The sequence below is a fragment of the Aythya fuligula genome, chromosome 9, assembly GCF_009819795.1.
Source record: "Aythya fuligula isolate bAytFul2 chromosome 9, bAytFul2.pri, whole genome shotgun sequence".
NCBI classification, from domain to species: domain Eukaryota; kingdom Metazoa; phylum Chordata; class Aves; order Anseriformes; family Anatidae; genus Aythya; species Aythya fuligula.
In genome coordinates, this window is record NC_045567.1 from 20,990,406 (window position 1) to 21,018,139 (window position 27,734).

Here is a 27,734-nt window from a genome sequence, read left to right on the forward strand (position 1 = left end):
TCTAGCTAGCCCCTGTTTTGTCTCTGATGGCTGGCTTTCAGAGGTTGTAAACATCCATCTCACAGTGGAGTTTTCAGTTCCTATTTTTGAACCAGCAACTATTTTTCTGCAAAATACAGGTCAAGCCATCCCGTTGAATCTACAACGCATTCACAAACAGGTGCTCTCAAGCAGCTGTAATTTCTCTCCCTTTTCTCTTTGAACAAAAACCTGTAAAAGATTAATTATCTTAGTCCATAAATGCTTTAATAGCTTCCAGTGAGTTTATAAATTATAGGTGTAGATTTGTGAAAGGCTGGATTTGCACAAGCCTAGGCTAAGAAGTCCCCATGATTCAGATATCAACAGAAGAGTTTGGTTTCTGCCAGTGTTCCAGGCTTCCTGCAGGCTCATGGCCAATTGCTGCCTTCTTAGCATCCCAGTGGTTTCTTTTTGTTTCATTTTTAAGTGTTTTAAGCAAGCAAACACTGTTTCTTCCCTATATATCACCCTGCCTGAGTACAAGCTCTAGTCTACATGCTCCCTCCAAACTACCACCCAATACCAATACAGGCTTCTTAAATGTTAAATGTGGTTTACAAAGTATAAACAACTTCTGAGCCATATTCCATGTTCCAGCTTGTAACAAGGGTAGGTTGACAACACAATCCATGATTTTTTCAAAATGTCAAAAAGCATAAACTCCATGGCAATGCGCATATTTGTAGTGTCTTTTCTTCTGGAAGCACCACCACCCAGAACTTCGAGATACACATGCCAAGAGGGGAAGAGAGCAAGCCCACTGCTAGAAAGCTGTATTCGCTTTGTGAGTTTGGATGAATCGCTCTGAACAGCGAGACATCCCCCCTAACAACACCCACTCAACAGCTTTTTTTCTGACTCTGGAATGCTCCCGTAACACAGAAAGCTCACTTCCAACTCCACATCCTGTTCTGTTTCGAACCCAAAGGTTCTTGCTGCTCTGTGACAGCTGTGAAGCTAATAAGCACACGCTCCACTTTGCTATCCACTTTGTCATCAGAAGCACTGAACAGACCTCCGTGGAACCCCACTAACTATGACTACAGCAGATACTGATGAGGTTTGTTATCCGATGTGTAGAGGTATTCACTCACTAGTAGTTCCCCCTCTGATAGCAAACGTCTAATACTGTCAGCATGACCATCCCTTGCTACATTTGACCAGATAATTCCTTTTTTTTTTTCCCCTATTGTATTCAAAGGACTTGTTACACTGCTCTAGGTAATCAGATTGAGAATATGAGAGAAAAGTGATCAAATCAACAAGCATATGAATTATTACCTTGTTATTTTTAAACAAAAATCTGTTTTCACATCTGTCTCACTGAAAAACTGCTGGTCCTCTTAACAACCAATACCCAAAAAGCAATTAAGGGCTTTCAGCACAAACCTGAGATCCACAGTGGTGGCTACACTCACAAATTTGGGAGCAAATGTGCCTTCAATTAACTGCTATATCACCTTGGAGTGGCATCACCTTGGAGTGCAGTCAAAAAGCAGTAGATAGAGCTAATGAATACAAAAAGCAGGAGATAAAGCTAATGAATACTTTGTTTTAAATTACCTCATTTAATGGCAGTGAGACTACGCTGCCATTATTTTCTTAGTCCTAACAAAAGATTTTATAGATATATTTTTAAGTCATTTCAACCTGAAGCTGAGGCTTGACATAACATGTTAAGGTAAGGACGTGTCCAAAATGCAAGAGGGTAGAGTCACCCTGAAGGTGACTTGTTCTTCAACTTAAGAAGCCAGGAAGTCTGAGCAGGGTTAGAACTAGGATAATAGTGCTGCTGCTAGTTTGTGAAATATCTAGGTTCACACACCAACTATATAAAGTTTTACAGTGAAAAGTAAAAGCCGCATCTACAATTAAAGAGAAGATCAAAAACAGTTGTATGAGCCAGAGAACAAATTCTGCAAGAACTTGTTTATCTGGAATTCACTAGGCTGAAGATGCCCTTTCAAACAACAAGAAACCAAAACTGGTGGTTGATAGTTTCAGCATAGTATTTATTGGTTTCTTTCCTAGAGATATTTATTCCATTACAGAAGTGTCAGTGCATATTTTGTTTAGATGTTTGCTTTGAATGGATAAAGACAAAACACCCATGGATATACATCCAGTGAAAGAAAGTAGAATAGCAAACATACTAAGAAAATAAAAGGTTCAGTTTGGCAGATTCAGGCCTACCAAGCTGTATACCTTGTTAAAAATAGCTATATACTTTATTAGAGTACATTTGTAGGCTGCAACTCATTTTTTTTTTTAAGCAGAAATACAGACTTTCATAAAATCCTCTTCAGCAAAACCATAAGCAGTGTTATTTTAACCAGTTTATTTACATCACTTGGATTGGCAAAAAGATATAAAAAACTGTTTACAGTCTGACAGATTCAGAAACATCACTAATTACATATAGACATAAGACAGGACACTGGCGGTTGAGAAGATACCAGAAGTTTAAAACTCCTGCTGATATAGACAGTTAAACCGTTAAAGAAATGCAGAAATATACATATTTAGACGGTTCCTGAGATAGCATTGAATCATATTGACTCTTGAGAGGAGATGTAGTTATGAAGGACAACACAGATACATGGGAAAGCCAGATAAAAGCCTTAGGAGTACACTTGAAATTTAGCACACCGAAACCAGGACCTTAAATTACAATGTCACACCAATAATCTCAATGCATTAAACAGTGAGCTGTTAACCAGCTGTTAATTGTATTTAGAAGTTGTTTCTTTTTTGTTTATTTTTAAGCAGCCCTTAGTAATGTAAGAGAATGCAATTACTTTTCTTGAGCTTCCATCTCAAAGATGTCATTTTTTTCTTAATCACTTTTTGTGGACAAAGCCAGTCATACTCTTTAAGCTTACTGTTCAGACTAAACCACGTAACATAGCACTGTGTTACAGTGAGGCTGCAGAAGACCATAGAGAAACTGAACTTTATTTCTTCACAAACAGCTATGTTTATAAAAATATCTGGAATAAGCAGCTGTACAACAGGTTAACTGTCATACTTTAAAGGTCAGATACTTCATAACGCATCTCCATTTAAGAAATCAACATCTTGAACATTAGAGCCTTCAGCCGACTGATGAAGTCTGGTGAGCATGAGAGTCATCCAAACTAGCAGTAAGTTCTGTGATCAACATCCTCGTTTCAAAAGCTGGTAAACTAGTTTATTGCTTGCAGGGGCCAGTTTCCATAAAAGAAAATGATTCCATTTTGTCAGTGAAAAAATAACCTTGTGCAAGGGATTACTGGGTCTTAAATGAAGACCAAGTTACTTATTCCACTGATTAGATGATCTGCATCAATACAACTGAAAACACCTTTGTGATTAACTTAGTGTTAACTAACATTTTGCTAATCATTGCTAAGTGCTAATGACTAAGGTACCATTAATGTCAGCAACAGGTCATTTGAACAGCCAGCTGTTTGTCAGTCACCATGATACAGCATTGCATTTTAAGACTCCTTCATATCAAGTGGGTTGTCGATCGACTTAATGTATGACTTCTCTTTTCAAAGATTGAGGGAAGGCTGACCAAGGAAGGAGAAGGAATACCCTGTTGGGGAAGAAAAAACATTTAGTCATTTACTAATCAATGTCAATATTGCAGTAGTCATTTTTCAACCTTGATATATAGCATAAGGAACCTATCTGTAAAAAAGATGTTGAAGGCTGGTGGCTTTTGAAATTAATGGTTCAATATTTCTGGATTTTGAATAGCAAAGTTAAACCAAAGAAATAGAAGACAAAGATGATAACTAGAAGAAAGACTTTTATTGTTACCAGACCAGAGATTCAGAATGTGTTTTGTTTTGTTTTTTTTTTAAGAGTTAAACAATTGTGTACCTTGCATCACATTTTATGCAATAATACTCCTTCCAAATTTAAGAAGAGATGCATTATGAAAATATTAGAGAACAGGGCTCCCCTCATACCCTATAACTTTCTGTATTCTTCCTAGATTAGAGCCTCAAGTCAGATGCTGAACACATACCTTCTTGGCTATGGAGAACAATAGACTATATCACGATGACTTGTCAAAGCTTGCTTTAACTGCACCTGTTTATGCACAAGCTAGGCAGAAAGCTGACTTTTCTGGTGGTAGGAACACAGGCTGCTTCTGGGACTTAAAATTGTACTGACTCTCATGCATCAGTATACAGTACTGAAAGTTAACCTCTGTGTATCAGCTCAGATTTTATACTTCTACATTAGTCATTAAAATACTTTCAGAAGCAATCTTCCACTGCTCTTTATACCACAGACAAGCTTTTCAATGTGGTCATGGTAGTTAGGTAACTGGCTGTAGCTGCATGCTTCAAGAATCTTTCAAATAGCAACATTTTAAGCAGATTAAGCAGATAAGGACATGCCATTTCGCTATGAAATCTAACGTCTGTTTACAGCATGTCTATTTGCAGTCATAGGCAATATTTGAAAGTTAATCCTGTGTTCCTCCTTAAATAGCAGTCCCTATCCAACTTCAGTACTCAGTACATCTGTGAATGTAGTTAAGCTTTTTTCTACTGTGGATCACTGAAATTGTTAGAATAAAATCAACACCAGATATTAGAATAACTGTGCTCTTAAGAAGGTTACTTATTTGGCCTGCACAGCCAAATCACTTACTGCCAGTGACGACGTACTGGTCAGGCGGCTGCCTATATAATTCTCATTAGCCGAACTGGGACTTCTTCCTTCCGTTGCACTATGTGACATTAAAGCCCTTCGAAGAGCTCTCTTTGGTGTTTTTGAGAAGGAAAATGCTCTTGTAACCTGGGGAGTTTGAAAAACACTGTTATACAATGACAAAAAAAACAGGCTGTAATAACTACTACAATAAGCTACCATTCAAGTTTTGAATCTTTGTAGGACAGGCTCTGAGTCAAAAATGTATGGTAGCTCTTCCTTAATATGACCATATCAAAAGCAAATAAATCAGAACCGCTTGTAGACTTCTTTTAAGGTCCCCTCTACACCTCCTCTTCTTAGTTCTTTCTGTTTGGAAATGATTAAAGTTTTGAGAAGAAAATTAAGGGAGGAGTCAAAATAAGGTCTAGTCTACTAGGATTCCCCACATCTTGCATTTTGCAAAGTCAGGCCTCCCTCCTGTAAATTGCTCTCAGCTCTGTCTTTAGCAGCTTCCAAGTTATGGTAGCCTCTATAGTTTTTCTAGAGAAACTGTATTATCTTGAACACAAAGACAGCTTAAAGGCTGCTGAGAAGAATTGGAGAACAGATTCCTCCTTGCTTCATCTTCTAATCACCCCCCTTCTCACATTCTGCAAGGCTCACTAGAACCAGGCCCAGACAACATGAGAGCAGACATGCAGCCTTCCTCCTGCCTCCTAGATGGGTCCTCTTAGCAAAACAGGGCATACTTCGGTTAGTCAAGAGCTGCTACACCATACACAAAAGGAAAACATATAGAGGCAGAGATCAGTCTTCAAGACTTCTTACATTCTCAGTGTATTCTACCAATAGCACATGCACACTCAATACCCACCCTGCTTGTAAAGTTACTCAAATTTGGATAAATACATGCAGCTTTAAGGTGTCATTCAATATACTAAAAGTTATAGCTGAAGTCTGTTTTTATATTTAACAAATTAAAAATACTAAAGTAAGTTGCATAATTCTATAACAGAAATACAAAAATTACATAAGATTTATGACCACAATACTTAAAGTACTCCAAAACTAGGCAGTTCAAAACCCAAATTCCTACTTCCTGTCTTTAAGGAACTTATACTTCATTTTATTTCTTAAAAAACTTAAAGCTTTAATTCAGATTAAGTTTATCTTGTGACTGCCATAAGTACTACAAAGCACCTGAAAACAGGAATACTAGTGCAATTCCCTAAAATTCTACAAAGGTAGTGCTTTACAGTAAAACTCATCTTACCTTCTTTGATGTTTTCTTTATTGCTCTAGATGCTCTGCTTAAAGTACTGTCCATATCTTTAGTATTTACTTCAACTGAATCCGGATCAGCAGTATAAATAAGATTTTCCTACAGACAAAAAGTAGTCTTAACAACAGTTGACACATCAGCACTTAAAATAGCATTTTTAGTTCATGAGGTCAGATTAAGGGGTTTTTAATTGCCATATTTCTCTGTACACATATTGCCTCATTCTTCTTAACATACAGTTAAACAGTTACTTGCACTGATGGTGTTCCATGAGATTGACTACTAGTGCAGTCAGCTTACAGAACCACCTCATCTGTTAGTTTCATGTTTGGTTTGATTTGGTTTCAAGTTCAGGGCTGACCAAAGCGAAGGCAGTGGTTTGGAAGCATGCCTGGCAAGTCTCACTAACTACATAACCTTCTGGTTCACTGGCACATAAGACTCTAAGTGAAATCTTGACAGCTCCAGCTGTAAAACATTAAGACTAAGCCTTTCAGCTTAAGCCCCAATAGATGTTTCAGAATAGCCTTTGCTTTTTTCCTTCCACATCTCACTCAAATTTTAGCATTTGCAAATCAATCTGATTGCAAAGTCAGAGTGCAAAGCAATCTCTGAGTAGCTACTTACAGGAAAAGTGGAGGGGGGGTTGTATAACATGGGAGTGCAAGGTTGCTGGGGTTTTTTGCCTTTGTTTCTTTATTTGGGGAAGAGACAGTTCACCCAAAAACATTTCAAAAACTCCTAAGGACACCAAATAGCAAGTTGTATGGCTAGTCCTAGTGCCTAACAAAGAAGTAGGTAAAGCTTTTACTGCCACCATGTGGCAAGGCTATGTTATCTCATTCTCACACACAGTTCTTAAAAACCAGGGAAGAACAGAAGCATGCTAAACTTAACATTCAATTTTACATTCAAATTAGCAAGAAAGAGGTATTAGATGCTACAAAGCAATAATTACAGAAGTTACAGTAAACGGAATTGAGCATAGTAGGTTGCAATTTGTCAGCATGATTCTGAATGTCCTGTGCAAGGATTAAATGCTTGTTACACAGATTAAATTTCTATCGAAAGACATCTTTCCATCCCTTTGCATTATGTTTATCAGAATCAAGATGGTGAAAACACATGACTGATACAGATTAAAGTAAATTAGAACTTCTGAATTGGTACTTTTTCCACTCAATACTTGGAAGAAAAAAATCAAAGTCAAGTTTCATATTCCTGTGTCCCTCCATGAAGTTCAAAGTAAAGCTAAGATACAGTGAAAGCAAGCTGAAGACAATGTGATTTAGAGCTTCTCCTACTGAAGATCTGCAGTGCAGAGTTTAAATTATAGATCATTAATCTATGATGGAGGAAGGGTGAGAGTCTTGATTTCAAGTACTTATTAGCTTCTGCAGAGACTAACTTCCAGGCTGCTTCCTCTTCCACATTTTAACTACTCACTTGCAGATATGCTAGCACAAATGTTTTCTGCTCTATTTCACCTAGAACATTAACAAGTTCTCTAGCTTCCTATACTTCAAGCCAAACAGAGCAAAATATTTCCAGTCAACAACATGGCTCCAGAGAACTTACTGCATCTGCTTTACAAATTGTGTTAGCCACCTGCCGACACAACATCTTCAACCAATCTTCTTTAGGAGGTTCTTCAGTTGTCATCTGGAAACTGAGTAGCTTGTTGTTGAGTTCTGTAGGTGGACGCACAACCAGGGCAAAAGCTTTGTGGCAATCTACAAATTAAAGAAAAAACACAAGAAAAAAGTTTCATTTCATATGCCTCGCCGTCCCCGAGGATTATGGGGGTAACCTTCTAAATAGTTAACCCTCCATCTACCTGGAGCTAGATTTAGAGGAAGCATTTCTTAGTGCATGGACTTACTTGCACAATAGCTGTTGTATCACTTGCATAAGCACTATGAGTTCTGTCTGCATCCTTCATCAAGGAGGTTGCAGTTTATTCAAATAGTTTGTACGCTGTAGTCTGCAGACTACTCAACCTTTACTGGATACAGCAGTAAATATCAATCTCATTCTTTAACTTGAGAAATGTTGGACAGATCATTCTTTTAGTTGACATAGGGTAAATGTTTTCTTTGTTCTATTTTGTAAGGCAGGAAATAGCAACAAAAGATGTCAGCACTAAATATGACATTCAAGGTTCAGGTTACAGAAGTTTTATTGACAAACACCATTCACTTGATAGCGGAAAATTAATCTTTTGCTGAAACTTTATAGAAGATGCAGCTAAGGCATGATGAACAGTTAAGAAAAAAATATCACCACCAATTCAGAAAAGCAGCACTGGAAAAGCAGTCCTGTAAGTTAGAGTAGCTGACCTCTCCCCAAGATTTGTCTACTAAAGTTCTTTGGAAATACTAAACAATATGCTTAAAAATGACTTCCGCCACTCACGGCGCTAATTATGTTTAATAAAGTGCTATACCATAAATTCATAACTGATATACCATAAATTAAGATGACTTTTTAAAGAGAAGTATTTTTAAAGGGAAACCCAAAATTACTTTTTAAAAATGTAGGTAAGCTATACATTTGCTACCTACCTGCTTTGCCATTTCTATTTTTTATTGGGCTCCTACATTAGAGAACATTTAAAGAACATGAACAGATACAACATTCTGCTTTAAAGAACATAAGCAGAACAAGTGTGACGTGCATACTGTCACCCGAAGTGAGATACCAAATCTTTCTAGATAGAGAAACTAGTCTGACTAGACTTCTTTGGAAGAAGTCACTAGCAAGGTTGGAAGAGTTTTGTAGCATCAGTTCAACCGGTCTAGCAATGCATTACTTCAATGAAACCCTTAAGGCCTCGGTACAGAAAAGCAGACACTGAAATTGAGGTCATTTAAATCTTTCTCCTAAATTGCTAAGCATAGCTCCTCCTGAGAATCATTATCATCAGTTACAAAGATTTAGCTTCACAGCAACAGTTCTCATAGCTGGTCAGCCTAACACTTTAGACTAAAGTTTGGGGCTTTTGTTTGATTTGTTGTTGTTTGTGGTGTTTTGTTTATTTTTGTAATTTCAGAGCTGTCAAGTATACTTCTTTAATTCATACTGCCATTTGGCTGGCTTATGTTAATGCCATCTAATAGTCCTGTCCAACTCAGCAGCCTGCCTACAGCCTTGTACAAGATTCCAATACAAGGAATTCTGAAGCTCACAGACCTTTGAACAGCTCATACTAAAATCTCATACCTAACACACCATACAATAAATACGTCCTAGCATTCTATCCCATGATGGCAAACCTTCATCCTTCACACTTGGAACAAGATTTTTCATTAGCTATCATGGCATTTTAAAACATACAGACCTTCTGTCTCCCTGATGTCTAGGACTTTTTTGATCTGGGAGAGAGGCATCAGAACAACATGCTTGAGAGATGCAGGAGGCCTCGTGTGGCCATGGGGACTCTTGAAACCACCAATAACTTTGTGACGTTTCCTTGCAATCTGCAGTTAAAGAGAAGACAAGTTAAAGTTAGAAAGCCTACTACCATTGTTTTGTTTGCCTTCTATACTCTTCCCTTCTAGAATATAGGGATGCACAGAAAGCCTTGTTACAGAAAAATATTCTGAAGAGCATTTTGGAAAGCTGCATTACTCTATGACAAAAATCTTTAGTGAATCTTGAGTTAAGAGTTCCTTATCAAGGGTTCGAGTGGCACAGCAATACTTTTTACTTAGCAGCAGTACCCTAACCTCTGAAAAAAATGAGGGACAGGAATTTTGCATTACAAACCTCAGTTCCACCTGGCAGAACAAGCAAGGACACCTGAAAACCTACCTACCATAAGGCAGTCTAGACTTAAACAGAAAAGACATCTATACTAATTATTTAATCTGTGTTCTGTTCTGTCTCAGAACTATTACTTGCTGTTGCTCATGCATACAGGCATAGAGGTTTTACATGGGATGTTCATCAGTTTTATTTTACATTATAACATATGTATCTTAGGTGTTTATGTAGGGTATTGTCAGTAGCTTCTGTTTTACAGAAGTCAAGAGGCTTTAGTGGAACTGTTTTTGTTTTCCTTTCCTTCCTTAAATCAGCTTCACCACTCTTTCTAAACTTTACTCTCAGGAAGAGCTCATCACTAGTTACAAGCATCACTAGGAGACAAAAGCTTGTACTTAAGTCACTGCTTTTGGATTATTTTAGAGCTGGTCTTCTATGAAGACTAAGAAGAGCACCCACCTGATGTTCTTTGCTGCCACAGACAGTAACAGGGAGTTCCAAAGACTGTCACTTACAACCTCAGTTTCTCCACAAAAGTCTCCAAAACAGTTTACTATTCCTTCTGGACCTTCCTAACACACTGTTACTCTAGACACTTGATATGTAGATATTTTCTTTAGTAGCCAAAGCACATACATCCGTCTCAGAGGTCCACTATTTACTCACATTAAGTACAATTAAATTTCAACAACAGCCTGCTGAGCCAGGGACTCCAGTGCTTTTTCATCTGTTAGTACCATTCAAAGTGTTATGCAGATAAGCAATTTAATATGTTGAGAATTCTATGTTCTGCTTTAAACAGAAGAAAAGATATAGTTCACTGCTCAGAAGAGAACAGACATTGGCATACAATGCAGAAACGCTACTTTAATCATCTGAGATTCCTGCATATACTAACAAAAAAAAGTTTAGTGACTGACAAGACAATCATCAGTCACTTATGATGCCAATTTTTATAGTGTTAGAGATATTGGTCTTATTTCCATAAAACAGCATTAATTCCCTTGCCAAGGCAAAAATGCCTTCCACTGCTCCTCAGTATCAGCTTTTTGATCTGGCTGCAAGACTGTCCAAAACTGACCAGTTACTTGTGTTGCTTACACAATAGCTACTAGAAAGATAAAATCGTGATGTGTTGAGCATCCCTAATTCTGCTTCAAAGTTTGTTTTTTCTCGTTTAAATTTACATCTTGCATCAAGCATTTTATAACTCAATTCATGAGAAGTACACAGTAATCTTACCTCTAAGCAATCATTGAACAGGAAGAGTGTGACCTGTTCTCCCCGGTCACAGAGGTCATCACCAAGAGCAACAGTTTCCAAACGCTGAACTAAGCTTCGGTGAGATGACAGGAGATTGGCCTATGTGGTAGAAGCAAAAAGCTCATTAAGCATTTAATTCAAGGGCTGGATTACTACTTGCTTACAATTGAACACTGGAAATCTATTTAAAACAGCACCATAGCATTTTAACTACGCATACTTTTGCGGATGGAGCAATACAAGCGAGCAGTCATTTTTACAGGTCTGCAGCTTCAGAGAAGTTACTTACTGGACATCCGTCAACTTCATAGACAACATCAAAGAACTGCCTTTGTGCCTCCGTTTTTCTCTTGTCTTCATTAATATGTCTGAGGGAAGCACATATTTATCTTCAGTATCAAGCAACTATAAGTGATTGCACTGCATTTAAGTCTCACAAAAATAATGAAGCTGAACATTCAGAGTTTGCACAGCATTAGAAAAAAACAAAAAGCAAGTACATTCGCTCATTAAGCACCATATGCTACGTATAAGAAACTTCAGAACTAGAATATTCTTGTCATGTCATCACTAGCAGGCATACCATTACATAGTACAACATTTCCCTCCTCACCCAAGAGATTTTGAGCTAGACCCCAATCCAATGCAGTTTTCTCATAGCACATTTTACAGTTCTCACCCCCCTAGGTCAAGCATGCACTTCACCAGGAAGCAAATGCAAGAGGAGTAAGATTACAAACTGTTGTTAAAATAAGAAACTTTTGCTCAACTAATACAGGAGGCTTCATTGCTGGAAACATATGCTACATTTCAAAAGAGCTGAGCCTTATAATCTGAACAGCTTCAGCTTTAAGCTAATTAACTTGTGAAATGGTGCCAAGAATAGCTAATATGAGACCACAAGACGAACTAATCTTCCACCAATAACATGTCCTTTCAGTAGAGACACGCATATATGTAAGATTGAAAGATAAATGCATCTCTTCCACTCTGTAGGGGACAGAAATAAGAACTGGAACAGAACAGAGAAGTCTGATCATTCAGATTCATGCAGGGGCAGGGAGTCAGCAGCCCCTTGGATAGGAACACTGTTACAATGCCACAGATTCCTTCAAGGGCTCTGGTACAGAAAGACAGCAGAATGGAGACCAATCTGGAAAACCACACATTTTTGAAGCCTTTGATATTTTATTTCCCCTCCACCCATTCTTCAGGTGGGGAATCCTTTGGCAATCATGGCACTCACCACCCTCTGAAGAATACATAGGATTAGGTATGCTTACCTGGAGACTAAGTATACAGTAGCAACATATACTGTTACAGCATTTTTGAAGGAAGAAATAGAACTAAACATCTAACAGTGTCATAGAACAAGTAGCACTTACGTCATCACTTCCTTTAGTGATTCAATAGCTCTTTCTAGGATGATTTTATCTGGATTCTCTTCTGCTGTGTGCTTCTTCAGATCTACAATTAAAAATATTACAATTTTTAGACCCTTAGAGACCTAATGGTCCTGAGAATCTGTCTTCCTAACTCTTGGTTTCCCAGTTTGCTTGTAAGGTAAAACAATTTTGTATCTATTTCATCCTCAAGAACTACCACTACAGCCCACTAAAAGTCACCTTAGAGCCTTCAAATGTATTCACACACCGATGTTCAGCTTACACACACTGGTGTTTAAAGTGACAAAGCAGTTTCTGGTTGCAGCTTCTGAATACTAGTTTAACTGGATGTTATGCTTATGTTACTACTGTTATTAGCCAATTTAAGAGGGCTGCCTTGCTGACTGCCATTAAGGCATGACCAGCTCTCTGAAATGGGTGTGTTTCATGTGAGAAGCTGCTCCTAATCATGCCAAAAGCAGCCACTGTCTTGGTTTTACACCTTCATCAACAAATTAATAAGGAAAACCAACAACACTAGTTACCGTTTAGTAGTAGAGCAACACTAGGCAACCTCTGAACAGGACGGATAAGGAGTTCAGCCAGGCTTTGGCGGCCACATTCTGGTTTAGCCTGGTTTATCTGGTGGAAAAGGGGAAAAAGGAAGTAGGAAGTGATTCTCATTTTTCTAATTAAACAGGAGAAAAAGTTGTCTTCCCTAAAACTAGTATTGCAGTAGAAGCTTTCCAGAATCATTTATTGCAGATTCTCAATCATTAAGAGACATGTTAAGACATTCAGACAATCTACCTTGTGTTTACCACTTGATCTACATGCTCAGAATGATTAAACTTCCCATATCATCAACCTCTAAGTCCTTGTTTTGGATGCTAAGACTAAGATGTGGTGAGACAGAATATCTGGTTGTGTTCTTATGCCTTTTCTCCATCTTTTAAATATCAGTATGTAGATAGAACTCCTGGCACCTCCGAAAACAAGAACTGGAATCTGTTAGTTTGATTATTCCTCCTTTGAGAGATGCTTTTTGGATACAAAAGAGGAGGAATTATAGTTAACTACTAGGGCAGAGTAGCTTTAAGTATTTATCTGGAATTTCCAGAGTGTAAAGACTCCTCTTCAGACAACTCTTTCTTTGAAGACAGTCTCTCCCTTAGATCTCCACAGTTATGCTCTCATTCGCTAGTCACAAGAACATTGAGATATCTTACCTCCCTGGAACTTTAACAGCTGCCAAAAGGGAGTTAAAAACTATTTCAGAAATACAAGTCCTAAGCACAGGGAGGGGGACCAATAAAGAATGAGAAGGCATGTATTTGCGAGACTACGATCAGAATGCACTCTTTCAGCAATGGATGCATATAACCAAACTAGCTTGGAAGCTGTAACAAAAGAGGAACTTGTATCTCTTTTGTAAGAGTCTTATGAGGAGCTTAAGGGATTGAAGTTCAAATCCTTCCTATTTCTGTCTCACCAAGAGATGTTCAACATTCCTCCAAGCTTCCACAATCTCACATTCTTTCATCGAGTGCATTAAATAATATGCTTGGTGATAGCCTCCAAGTTCCACCCAAAGACTTATTTCTGTAGACACTCACCTTCAAGAAGGCATGAAACCTTGGCTTCTGTTTTTCGCATCTAGTAATAGTCTCCTTGCTCATTTCAAAGAAATTCACAAATGGAGGGTATGTTTTCACCAAGTCTTTTGACTGAAAAATAAAAAGTTATAGCTCTGCTTTACATCTTATGTAGCATTGTACATATGTCTGTATGCCCTGAGCCATAGGAAGCTGCTCAAAGGCAAATTTTAATAAAGAACATAAAGTGTTTCAAACTCAACTTGTTATATGAACATGAATAAACACTTTTGAATCTTGAACATCTGGCATGCAATGCTGCTGATGAAATAGACCAATCTCAGAAACAAGCACAAATGTGACAGTCTTAGAACCTGCTGAACAGCTCTCAAAGTAGAAGGCAGGTTCTCATCCAGCAAGATGCTTTTAGTGCAAGTTTTGGAAAATTTCAGACTGGTGTTTTCTCCAGTGCATGCAATCGCCTTTTAAAAAAATATTAAACCACAAGAAGCAATACCTCAGACAGAAAAATGTTTGAATGCCAAATACTATTTGCCTCAGCATGATCAAATCAGCAGAAGCACGGGATACGTAGCAGACTTATGTTAAAATGCACTGCAGTCCCAGACCTAGTCTTCCTGTTCTGCACATTATGTACTTGTGAAAACATGGAGTCCTTATTCACACATTTCAACTCTCTAAGAACACAGGAAGTTCCTGCAAAAAAGTTCCTGTTTTTCAAGTTCCTCACTATTGAAAGGAGGCAGAAGATCACTGAGAGTACAGTAAGTCCCTTTTAACATTTGATTAGAAAGTATGTCTATAGTGTTGTGAATTAAAAGTTTTCAGGCCACACTTACTGCAGTTCTACTCCCTCATGCATACACTCAGATTTATTAGTTGAGTTAGATGATGCATAAGTAATCCATGTCAAGACCAACTCAACTAAGAAGTCTAGATAGAAAATACAATGATACAAGTTAGCATTCTTCCTCACTTTAATGCTTTGCTTGTGTGCTTGCTAGCTCCTACAAATGAATTATTTATAAGGTAAAATAACAACTCAGTTCTAATGCACAAAAAAGAAAGACTTACATATTTAAGAAAGATATCACCAATACTTTTGTTTTCAGTCCAATTTATCATAAGATCTTCCAGGTCTTCCTACATTACATGCAAAGATTGGGAGAAAAAAATAAGTGTGAGCTGCATAAAGCTGTAGATGGGACCAGTGTTCTGTCAGTTAGCAAAGAAACTGAGACGGTAATAACAGGCAATCCTAAGAGCTGTACAACTCCACATTAACACTCTTAAGTCTATTAAGAAATGATAGCAAAATACCTCTGGCTTACCAAATACAGTTTTGAATCCATGCACTCAATCTACCAGCGTCAGCACTAGCCAACTCTGCAACAGATCTGCATCCACCACCCTACTGAGCATACCCCAAACGATTAAAGTGTACACAGTGGACAGTTAAACCAACTGTCACTAAGTGACAAATTAATACAGGACTCTAAGTCCATAACAGAAGATAGGATTCAAACAGAACATGCATAGGTGTTGCATAGGTGCACTCAGTGCACCAGGGGTCAAGAAAAGTGAGAGCAAGTTGTTAAGCCTCTATCGACTTGATAAGGATCAAGCTTATTTACTGTCAGCTAATTATGTGGATAGAAGGGCACAGCTGAAGTTGAGGATTCCCTTTAAGTTGAAAGGTTTCACCATTAGCATTCTTCGCATGTTTCTTCCACTTCTCTCATCTTTATTACACAAACAATGAAAGAAAATAGAGTCACACTAAACATAAGTGACTGTGCAACAGGTGAATCCTATCTGCCACCTGGACATGCATACTACTTTCCTCTCCTAATCACAGGAGGTCTACATCAGCATCTGTCAGTGATTAACTAGATGGGATCCCAACAACTAAAAGATATGCTGAACATTCATCTATTTTTAAAGCCTGTGAAACACAAACAGACCAACTATTATTTGGAGGAAATTTTATGACTATATTTGATGAAGACTTGCATTGTAGTCTGCTGTGAGACTCAGACCAAAATACAGCAAACAAAGCATCAATAAAAGTTTGATAACTTTAGCTATTCTTCCAAGAGTCCTTGCTTACCACATCAATAGAAATATGCATGTTGTAAGCACTTGTGAGAGCTAAACTATTATTTGGCACCTCTGGCCCTTTTGACCAATTTTGTATCAGTTACAGAAGACCCCTTACTTGAAGGGAGATTAACATGGGAAAAGAACAAGCCAGCTCACAAATGGCAGTATTAGTTACATGTACAACACTTACACTTCAGGTACTTATGAATAAGTGTAAATCTAGGACATACTTTAAATTTTAACTTAACTCCATAGGTTAAACAGTAAATTTAATTCACCAGGAAGAATCTGTATCCATCCAGCAGACATCATGTTACACATGCAGGAAGTATTTAAAGCCTGCATCATAGTTTCCCCTGTGGGGCAAAGTTACAGCTTACCTTGATTTTAGTGTGTACATCAAGAATATCTGGAATGCTGCCAAATATAGTCTTAATCTCTTCCTGTGCAAGTATTGGTCCTCCAAGTTGTCCTTCCTTTTCCAATGGAACTTGAAATAACTGATGAATTGGACAAGAAAAAGAAGTCTTCACCCTCCACAAGTTGTGATAGTGATGAAAGCAATGGTGTCTTGTTTCTAGATCATATTTTATTACAGTCACAATCTTTAGACATTTTGTTGCTACTTGGCAAGAGTGTGTTACGGAAGAGAGGTTTTAAGATATTAACACTCAGTTCAGTAACATTTCATCTACTTTTCTACTCACACACACCTTGGCTTGTTCTTTAGGTAGATAATAAGCCGCAAAGTGAAAAACTTCCAGGAAGAGCTTTACTTCTAAGAAGTTGTTTAATACACTGCTCTTCTTGGAATAATAAGTTTGTGGCGTTTTTTTTTTTCCTCCATCTCTCTATGCACAAATATCTTAAAAATCTAAGTCACGAAGATCCTATTTTCTCAAAGCTTTGGGTTTTCATACCAACTGCAAACCAACTGCAGATCCCAGATTAGAAGTTATAATTTCCAGCCTTTATGATTAACAATTTTATATGCCAGTAAAATGACATGAGAATGTATACATCATCTTTCACCAACCTTTCATGCCCCAAGTATTTAAAAAGCTGAAGATCACAGGTTGAAAACATTATCTAAATACTAGGTGTCATACTACAATTGAACTGTACTTGCTTTAATGCCAGCTTACCTGAATAATTGTTGTAAGAATATCAACGTAGTTACTTTCTGTCTGATATAATTCCTTTGCAACTTGCCATCTTGCAGACTGCTTCAGTGGAAGAGGAGTTGAGTTTTTTGAAGGCCTTGCGCAGGATTTTGGTGTTTCTAATTTTGGAGAAATTTCCAAAAGAAAATAGTTGTATTACAATTCAAAGCTCCTGAAAAATTCACCCTCCAAGATAAAAACCTTTGGAATTCAAGAGAAGGCTTTTTAAAAAAAAAAAAGCTTTTCATTAATTATCAGGGCTCCTTCTATGAAATGACTATTACCACCTTATTATAGAACAACAGTAACACATCATTTCTCAAAATTGCTTCTAAGCTATTAGGCCGCTAGTAAACCATTAAAGGGAAGGTCAGCAGCTTAACTCTTATGTTTAGTAGAAAAAGGGGTTAGGTGCTGAACATTATTTATATGTATATGAGGCACATTATTTTTCTAAGTTCTCTTTGCCATGTAAGCAAATCTTTCAGCTGCCTCATCTTACATTAGCTATGTAACCCAAAAAACATTTGAGATAAGTCTTGACATACGAAATTTACAGTATTTCATTATAGGTAGATGGCTGGTGCTGGAGTAACAAGGAAGAAAAGAGGGTTATTGTTCTTAAAGCTAAAGCTGAGGGGGACCTAGAACAGACCAATAATTTAAGTAGCACTTCCTGAAACTGTTTGCTGATGTTACATAAAAGAAGCTTCCATACCAGGTGTTACAAGAGTTACAGCACAATCTAAGAAAGCTAATTTTAGGATCAGCTGAAGCTTTCCTGTATTCCTTCCGAATTATCACTTACAGGCTGTGCCTCTGAGATTACTTTGACTTAAAAGTCACAGAATGGTTTGGGTTGGAAAGGACCTTAAAGTTCATCTAACTCCAATCCCCACCATTGGCTGGGACACATCCCACCAGACCAGGTTGCCAAAAGCCCCATCCACCCTGACCTTGAACACTTCCAGGGCAGGACAACCACAACTTCTCTGGGCAACCTGTTCCAGTATCTCACCATCCTCATATTGAAGAATTTCTCCTCAACACCTAATCTAAATCTACTCTTAGTTTAAGACCATTACCCATTGTATACAAGTATTATACATTACATATATATATAGTACTTGTACAGTCGAAGAATTGTATGCAAGCTTTTGCTTTAAAAGAGCAGTATAGCTCTAAATACCTCCCTCTGTATATGCTGCTGAATATGCTTACTGTGATGACAACAGGCAAAACAGCCTCTGTCTGAACTCTTCAATTCTGCATCCTACACACTTCAAAGGAAACCTGGAATTACTCAGGAAACCTGTAGCAAAACCTGTAAGGCTTCCCCATCACTGTCATTATCCCTCATATACAGAGAGCTCTTAAACATTGCAGTGTGACTGAGTGAAGATTTTCACTCTACCTCCATTGGTAGTGCTTGACTCTGGAGTGTTAGAGATATCCAACAAGGACCCAATAGAAAGGGAATGTTCAGCTGATGGGCGTTTGCGAGGAGGGAACGGTGACATGTCTGTTTCCCTAGTCAGTTGTGCAAGAGTCTCTTTCAAACGACGCCTTTTGCGGTTGCTGTTTGGAGTATTCAGAGAAAGCTGTGACACAGACTTTTTGAGGCCAGGACTCTCCGACTGTAATAAGAAAGTTCAGTTAAGCATTTTTACCTGCTGTTTCCAGATCAGCTCAGTGCAAAGGTAAGTCAGAAACGAACACACAAAATGTTTCCCAGAGAAACCAGACAAAGCCCTATTTTTATTTCTAAAAATAGGAAACCATACTATTTTTTTTGTTTGGACTAAAAATACTTTTAACCTTCAGGAAACAAGAAAAGACTTTTCCAAATTAATATTTTAGACATTAGATTTATAATGGATCCTCTTGAATTTAAACGGTACTTTAAAAAAATTGAATTTGAATTGAATTTGATCTCTGGCCCCACACATACTATTATACATGCTAATTTTACCCTGAAATACAAGCTGTTTCTTACGTGAAAGAGTTCAACATACCTTTTCAAATAAATACATGGACTCGCCAGCTCTGGCATCCATTTGAATACTTCCCCAGAACCACTGAAGGAAAAAGAAACATTAAAATTACATAACAAAAAGTACTCGAAATAATATATATAGCACTAACACAATTTGCATACTAAATGCAAACGTAGGGCTTAATTTTTTTAAAAAAAAAAGCAACTCACACATGGGGTAGTATAAACAAAACATTATTCCAAGGACTTTTAAGCACTAACCTCTTGCTTTACAACATAAAGCTTTTTTAAAGGTTCAAATGGAAGATCTTTTATTGTACTTTCTTCAACCACTAAGTGCGTACACCTTTCATCACCAACTGGTAAATAATGTCCTCCTAGGTAAAAAAAAAAAAAAAAAAAAAAAAAAAAATAGAAAGAGGTAAACCAGCAAGACAGAAGAATATTGTTAAAAATTAGTTCACTAGATAGTTTTATAACACTTAGCTTTTATGACAAAAGAGACAAGCAGAAAGGAACTTATATAACACCCCATATATAACCAGTGGACAGCTTTTAAGAAATACAGCATACAGTAGCAAAGTACACATTGAAAGAGTCAAGAAAACCTACAGTTCAGACAACATTAAAGCATGTCTAGCAATAAATACAATATTCTTCTGAAAAATTTGTCTTGTTTCATTGAAGAACAAGGCAGGAATACTCTCTACATCCACAAGCTAGAACCTGCACATACCACAATTTTATAAATAGCTATAGGTAGAAAGGCCAGGGAGTGAGAAAACAGGCAAAATTAGCCAGCTTTCATCTGTTTTGAGGATGACTTACTGTTACAAGCTTGCTCCATTCCCATTTCTCTAGCATGCATACTCTAGCAATAGAGGACTGGAGACAGTTACCTGTTACATCATGACTGTCTATGCATTTCTTAACATCATACTACACAAACAGTAAAATCAAACACCTCCAATCAAGAGTTTTACCAGCAATGCCTCCTATCAAAATTGCAAGCTTTCTATGACACCTTCAGGCATCCTGTAATTTTGTTTTAAACTGCCTAATTTCAATCAGCCTAGGAAGTTTCAACAAGCGTTCAACAGCTATGACATCCAACATTCAACACTTATGACATGCAAAAAATGAATTCCCAGCTTTCCAAATTGAAGATTCTTCAATAATGCTTTAGGATTCATGGTCCAGCAATTCAGTTTCAGTGAAATATTAGTACCAATATAATATTTATCAGCTATAATCCCCATTCTTTTCACAGGTCAGCATTAATAAACAATAACCTTGCATTTCTGTCATTTCTTCCATGTTAGCTTTCTCTTCATCAGAGAATCCAAGGAAACTTAACATGCAATCCTGGAAAGGAGGAACCTTGAACCGATTCTTAAAGTCATCATCAACTGCACAGAAATCACTGGAGAGAAGAGATTTTAAAAAAAGGTCAGTGGTACGTCACTATTTAAACATAAGTTCAAAACACTACAAATGAACAGGCTGTAAGTTCAGGATTGGAGGAAAGTAAGCACTTACATTTCATTCCTTTTCTCCCAAGCCTTATAAATCCACTCAGCTTTCATGATAGGAGTACCAAGGCTTACAGCAATCTACAAAATAAGAAGAGCATCAATTGTAACAAGCAAGTTTTCCACTTAAGTCTTTTGATGTCAAGAAAAAAATTAACATAGTTTTTATTTTTCAAGATACACATTGCCTAAAACCAAGCATTCCTTCAAGAATCATTTCTTACTGCAGAACCTAAGAGTTAAAATGTATCAACTCTTCAGTGTCTAGGAGGTAGGACCAACAGCTATTTTGACATTTACTCAGAATTGCACTAATTTGTTACATAAAAACAAATTCCAGTGGAATATGCAATCTTTTTCTGCTTCCTATAAATTGTACAAAGATTAAAGTCCCAGCCTGCTTTTACAAAGAGGAAGTGACTATTCTAAAGGTAGCTTCCACGATTACTTGAGAGATACTAAGTTTTTCAACTTTTTCCCCGGTGAGCTGGCAAAAAAGGTGATTTTGGGATTTAGGGAATTAAAATTATTTATATGTCTAAGAGACAAAAGTCAAAGCTCAACACCAGATGGAGATGAACTTGCAATGACAAGTCATTGCTGGTGGTACAGGAAAAAAGCCAGTAGCTTACAAGCTGAAAAATAATTCAAGGACTCAATTTAGAAGATGTAAATTCTCAAAGTTTCCATGAAGTACAAATTGAAGCTTACATACTCTGAATTTGTCCCCATGCGTTGAGTTAGCCACCAGATGCGTAACTTTTGAGCTGAAGTCTCTTCGAATAATTCCACCCATATGATGAACTAAGGTCACTAGCTTAACCTGCAAGATAAAGACAAAAGTTTAAAGTATATATTTTGAAATAGTGTGGAGCAAGAGAGGTACAAGAATAGTTCAAGTACAGTTTACAAAACAAGTGATAAGAGGTTGCATTAAACAGCTGATACAACAGAAGAATTATTAGCTTGCCCTCCCCCCCTTTTTTTTAAATAAACATTTTATGCACCTTGAGAAAGGCTGCCCAAGATACTGGTACTCTCATGACTAACGTCATACACAGTGCCTTCACCATTTCACATGGAATAAATTTGAGGTGCGTTATCCTCACTGATTTGGCAATTCAGCCTGAAGGGACAGTTGCCAGAACTTATATAGAAGACTGCAAGCTGTTTGAATCCTGTCCAGTTTGAATCCTGACAATCAAATATAACCCTAACACTGGGTAAAGGCTTCATATATTTTTATTTCGTCCTAACAAAGATGTAGTGCCATCTTATTGATTGTCCCAGACATCCAATAGGAAAATTGGGTGCCAATTGCATCACCAAAACAGAAAAGTGCTAGGGTGTAAGACCACTTAATACTCGCGTATGTCAAAACTAAAGTCCTGATAACATGATAGAAGCAAGTGCCCCAAATAAAACTGCAAAGCTTTACTTCATCACGCAACTTCCTGTATAAAAAAATAAAAGAACATCACTGGGCAAACGTGATCTTATTGAAAAGCCTAAATGTACAAATATTAAAGCACTATTGAATCGTAGTTTAATGCCACTCAAATAAAAAGTGGGCAAAGGAACAGTTTTCTTTTCTTTGGGCAACAGTTTTGTTTCTCTTGGGCAAAGAAACAGTTTTGTTACCATCCTCAAACATCACTGCCTTAGTACATGCAAGAAAACAAAAGAACAAACAGAGCAAGTCATTTCTGTTATACCAGGTCTACACTTGGTTAAGTCTTACGAGTGACAGAATAGAAGAATATTTTGAAAAATATGCTTAGCATCGCTTTACTCATCCAAGGGGGGGAAGTGAAAAAAAGGAGAGAGTCTTACTAATTCATCTTTCTTTCTGAATCCCGTAAAGCAGAGTACCAAGTTCAACATACTTGCACAGTACAGCGGACGACATGAGAAAGGTAAAGGCTGGAAAACAAAAAGGTAGTTGGCTTATTAGTCAAAATAATGTTAAGATACTTCTATTAAATATTGAATACAGTATTATTCCCAGTATTAAAATATATTAATCAGTCCAAGCCTGTGTTTTCAATTATGCCTCAGCTTCAGACCCACCCGTGTTCTGATAAAGTAACTAAGTCCCAAAGGCAATGCTCTGTGAGTATTCTTCCCAACCCACTCCCCTCTACATGAGGCCTTTTGGATATATAAAGTGTCTTTTAGTGCATCATTTGTACACTGCCTTTCCTAATGGCACAAACTCCCCCAACTACTGCAGTAGCTGTGATCTTACCTGTGGCTCTCTCATCACACGCAGTTACTGTTCTAACAGTACTAGAACTTGCTTTTCCTCAAACTTATCTCGCTGACAGTATTTGTGATTGACAAAGCAAAGGAGATTTTGTTTTGAACACACCAGGCAGAACTCACTGCATGAGAGAACTACTCAGCTGCACGTACCTCTCCTTTCCGTGCACAATGCAGTACCAGTGGCGGGCCAACGACACGACAATCTGCCTTGCAGAGACTGTTAAAGATGGAATCTTGAAAGTCTGTTACAACAAAGACTGTCTCAAATTCTGGGGAATCAGAATCTCCAAGCTCTTCTATTGTATCCGTCTTTATGTAGGGCACTTTAATTTCCTGGGGAGGAGGGGGAAGAGAAGCATTATTCAAACTCCAACTTTTTTTTTTGGACCATTAGGAGAACGATCAACATACATATTCCCCGAAGGATTTGTGAAAGCTGGATGAGATATTATTCTCTAGCATAAGAATAGCTATGAACTGCACCTAAAAATTTCTTGAAGTAATTCCTACTTCTGAAGAATAAGAATACAAATTATTACAAGTAGTTTACACTGACAACATAGAATCAGCAAATAATTACAGATGATAAAAAAAACTAAGCACATAAGAGAAATGAAATCTCTCCTTTCAGACTGTCAGAACACCTTAAGGTACTCCTAGATGCTATTAAAAAGTAACACCCAGCTTGCAACAGCAAGCCTCATGCTGCATATCATCTAAAGAACAGAAGTCAATTTAGTTCAACAACTGATATTTCTAAAGGCTTAAAAATTTGGTCTGTCCCAATTTCAGTCACTAGTTCCAAATTGTATTTTCTAGGTGTTTCACATGAAAAAGGGAACCCATTCTTGCACATAAGTTTAAATGCAGCTTTCAATTGAAAGAGGTCAGCTAACCAATTAAAGTCAGTTCATAGCAAACCTTATGCGTTGACTGAATAAGCATGCAGTTGATATCTCCACTAGTATTTCTATTCCCTTGTTAGAGAACACAGCTAATTAAGAGCTGCAGATATTACTTCCTTATATGAGAAATTGAAAGAAGCTCAAGAAAATTGAGAAAATGAAAAGATTTAAGTGACACCCTCAGCAGAATTAGCATATCTTGTGACCACTACCCCAGTTAATATCAAAAGTATCCGCATGTTTCAGTCCCAGTGAAGTGCAACATGCTGCATGCAATCACAGGTGCTTAATTGCATGACATACCATATGAATAATACTTTTTATTAGTTTTTCTTCTGATTTACCAGGGCTAGTTTCCTTTATCTTTATAACTGGCACTTCCATTATCTTAATGGTCTGTGGAAGAGGAGAACTTCAGTACAGAACCAAATCGGTTATCAGAAGTCCAACACCATAGCACCTCATTCCAGCTACCCTGTCCCCTTAGACACACATACCTCCAAGGCTTTCAGAAGCTCCTCATGTTTCCCTGCTTCTTGAACCAAAACCACTCTTGTTTCTATTTGAGGCATTTCTTCTGTTTATAGAGAAACAAAGACAATAACCGTATTTCAATAGAAAATTCCATGTTAGTTCTAAATTGAGCAATGTCTAGAACAGGCAGACTGTATCCTTCTCAAGATACCTCATTTACCAGGGTCAACCCTGAAAATAAGCGTTGCTTCAAGAAGCCTGCCCTTACATTAAGGCATATCTCACTGGACATGCAGCCTAAGTTTTCTAGTATATGGTAAAACAAGATGCTGCAATTCGCGGACACTTACCTGACAATCAAAACAAAATTATTAAATTAATACTTGCAACAGAATTGGATACCAAGACTTGCTGAAAAATATTCAGTTGGTATCTCTGATAGCTTCTGTGCCCTAATAATGGCTCAGTTGCACAAGGGAATGTCAGAAATTAAATTAGATATCCTGCTCTTCTCCAAGCATAAGTTTTCAAAATACAAGAAGGGTCAAGTTCTGCGTCCAACAGTCATTGGCTCCAAAACACTGCTACAGGATTTTGGCTACTGCCATTTTTTTTTATTATTTTTTTTTTTTTTTTGCTATTGCAGACAAACAAATATTTGTTGTTGCCTTTCTTTAATCTTAAGATTAGTTAAGAAATCAAATACATTTCAAGCTCAAGACTATTCATCTTTTTAAGGGTTACCTGTAATCCTACACAACAGAGCAACTGTAGTTTCCAAACACTTATCAGAACATCACTTAAAGTGATCTACTCCACAGAAGAGGCATCAAATGGGACTGACAGCTTTCTATATATTAGTCAGAAGACACATTAGATTTCACAGCTGTAACCTAAAATTTTGATATCAAGATGAGTTTCAAATGCAGACAGTTCCTTTGCTGGTGGAAAGATACCAAACCAACACCCATTTGGCTACACTAGTTTTCCAAACCTTCTTAAAATACACTTTTCACATCACCTTCAACATCCAAAACAGATCCAGGAAATTCATTCTCTTTGGAGGTTTCTATAATTCTTGAATCAAGAACAGAAGAATCAGCCAAGAGGCTCCTCCCGGTTTCGGACATCAGCGTACTGTTGTCAGCCATGATTATATCCCGTTTCTTTCTACAACAGCTAGAAGACAGATGCACTAGTTTAAGTTACAGTTGCAAAGGCTCATTAATAAGAGTCCTATGACTAAGGCTGTCAGAAATAACTTCAGACTCATTAAATCCCACTCACGCTGATGGAACAGTTCTGAAGGAGTATGTAGAGTCGCACAACTGCTGGAAGGACGGACAACTAGTCTATTACAGAAGTGTTTTTGAGCAGACTGCTTACCACAAGCACCATTCCTTTGCACAGAAAGCTGCAGAGAGGATACTTGAACTCTGAACAGCAGGGAAGCACTAAGTTTAGAGTTCATTAAAAAAAAAAAAAGTCATCACAAAATACTGACAAACTAAAAGCACTCATGTGCTTCTGTAATGAACTATCATGAGCTAGAGTTATCACCAATATTAGCATTATTAACATAAAACATTAGCAGAAGAATATGGGTACACAAAGCATCTTAATAAAATTTGAGCTTTCGGGTGAACAGGCTAGAAGGCTGCATTTTCAGGCTAAAATTATGTTGGTTACATGGAAATGAGCACCCAGGGCGTGGAACTGGCAGTACTTACAAATGAAAATCAGGTTTCTCAAAATGAATCAAAGTCTCTACCAAGCTAAAAAGCATATAGATACCTATCCATACAATCTTGTCTATTGCTTCACGTCAACTATAATACAGAAGTATCCACCAGTAAATTAAGAGGCTTTCTCCTTCTCACAGATAGAATATATCTGTGCCCTCCCTGCTTATCAAGGAAGTTTGTTGCATACTGGAAGGGCAGAATCCTTCATCCTTTCATATTTGGCACAGGTAGCTAAACTACCTGAACCTTGTACCAGCAAATATGTTCTAAGCCACCTGCCCAAGACGCAGCACATTTTCTTCTGCACACAAAGCGTGCATTACCTGTGATTCATCAGCCACGTTAAATATTTACACGATATCAAAAACTACCTAGAATAACCACTATATATGAACTACTGTAGTCTATAAAGCCCCTGTATCACTTTAACAGAAGCTCTTCTCATGACCACAGATGCCCATTTAAAACAGCAGCTACCAGAACAACACATTAAAGCAGTGTCTGAAATGTTGTGAGGCAGTACCACTCAAGGAGAACAGCACATACTGTTTTGCAAGTTGTGCAGCGTCCATCCAATTACAGAGAAAAATAAAGCCAGAAAACAAAAAATTAAGTATGTTTTGGCATGACAGGAAAAAAGGAAAAAATATATATATATTTTTTTCAGTTATTTGCAAAGTTAGATCCAAAAAAAAAAAAAAAAGCGTCTAGTAAGATACAAAATTACTTTGAAATACTACAGATTAAAAAATAGAAAAAAAAAAAGGAAAAAATCGCTGATGTGATGCCTGTCATATTGCTGATACCATCCCCAATAACATGTCTATGAGCATGCGCTTTCAGAGAACCCCAGTTTATTAAGAAAAAGCCTGTAGCTTGGGCTAGGCATCAACCTTCTTCATGGCCTTCCCAGTTTATTTATGGAATTTCGCTTCAGATTTATTTTTAAAGCCTGCCACAGCACTCGCAGGTTAACCAATGCCATCATTACCCTCCCCAGCGGTTAACCGTAACCCCAGCCCTAGGATTATTGACGCTGACCCCCTGACAGCGCCCACGGGCAGAGCCTCCCCTCACACGGCAGGGGCCGGGGCCCGCCCCCCACCGCCGCCAGCTTCCCGCGGGCCCAGCGGCCCCCCCCGGGACCCCTCAGCAGCTCTGAGGCACCCCCAGCCCCCAGAACGCCTCCCCCAGACCCGGGGGCGGCTCCGCAGCGCTCCCGAGCCCCCGTGCCCGTCCCCTGAGGCCGCGGCCCCCCCTCAGGCCGTGCCTGAGGCCCCCCGCCCGCCCCTCACCGCCCCTCACCGCCAGGCCAGGCCAGCAGCGGCCGCCGCCGCGGATTCAAAAAGCGAGCCGCCGCACTAAGCGCGCCGCCCATTGGCTGCCCGTCCCCGCGGCCGCCTGTAAGCCGCCTCCTCATTCGGCTTCGCTGCCAGGTGTCCCGCCCTCCCCCTATCCTGGTGGAAAGAGGGGGTTCGGCGCGCGCCCTCTCGGATTGGCTGCTCCGCCTGCCGCTCTCCGCCAGGCGGCCTCCTATTGGTGGTGAGAGAGGAACGGGCCTCG

At 38.2% G+C, this 27,734-nt stretch overlaps 1 protein-coding gene across 2 annotated transcripts; it reads right to left on the reverse strand.

Annotated features, from left to right (window-relative positions):
- Positions 1 to 2,035: 2,035 nt before the first annotated feature.
- ECT2 (epithelial cell transforming 2) lies at positions 2,036 to 27,517 on the reverse strand. 2 transcript variants are annotated; one of them, XM_032193728.1, is made up of 25 exons: positions 27,477 to 27,517; positions 25,448 to 25,605; positions 24,450 to 24,529; positions 24,256 to 24,348; positions 23,198 to 23,380; positions 22,616 to 22,705; positions 21,498 to 21,605; positions 20,790 to 20,863; positions 20,543 to 20,673; positions 19,512 to 19,627; positions 19,270 to 19,332; positions 18,669 to 18,891; positions 17,237 to 17,373; positions 16,472 to 16,591; positions 15,063 to 15,131; positions 13,989 to 14,099; positions 12,918 to 13,014; positions 12,373 to 12,454; positions 11,277 to 11,355; positions 10,967 to 11,086; positions 9,300 to 9,438; positions 7,538 to 7,692; positions 5,951 to 6,058; positions 4,675 to 4,821; positions 2,036 to 3,601 (listed from the first exon to the last, which is right to left on the reverse strand). In XM_032193728.1, exons 2-25 carry the CDS (start codon positions 25,575 to 25,577, stop codon positions 3,512 to 3,514), a joined length of 2,745 nt encoding a protein of 914 aa, XP_032049619.1. In that variant the 5' UTR covers positions 25,578 to 25,605; positions 27,477 to 27,517; the 3' UTR covers positions 2,036 to 3,511. The 2 variants fall into 2 exon arrangements, with proteins under 2 accessions (XP_032049619.1, XP_032049620.1); XM_032193729.1 differs by lacking the exon at positions 24,256 to 24,348.
- Positions 27,518 to 27,734: the final 217 nt, after the last annotated feature.

What these genes read in the sequence shown, in the direction of transcription:
- ECT2 (XM_032193728.1), bottom strand. Translation starts at nt 25,577, where the DNA reads ATGGCTGACAACAGTACGCTGATGTCCGAAACCGGGAGGAGCCTCTTG. An exon ending in TAAAAAGTATTATTCATATG is followed by an intron (nt 23,381 to 24,255) that starts GTATGTCATGCA and finishes CCTCCTCCCCAG; the next exon opens with GAAATTAAAGTGCCCTACAT. An exon ending in TCACTAAAGGAAGTGATGAC is followed by an intron (nt 11,356 to 12,372) that starts GTAAGTGCTACT and finishes TGCTTCCCTCAG; the next exon opens with ACATATTAATGAAGACAAGA.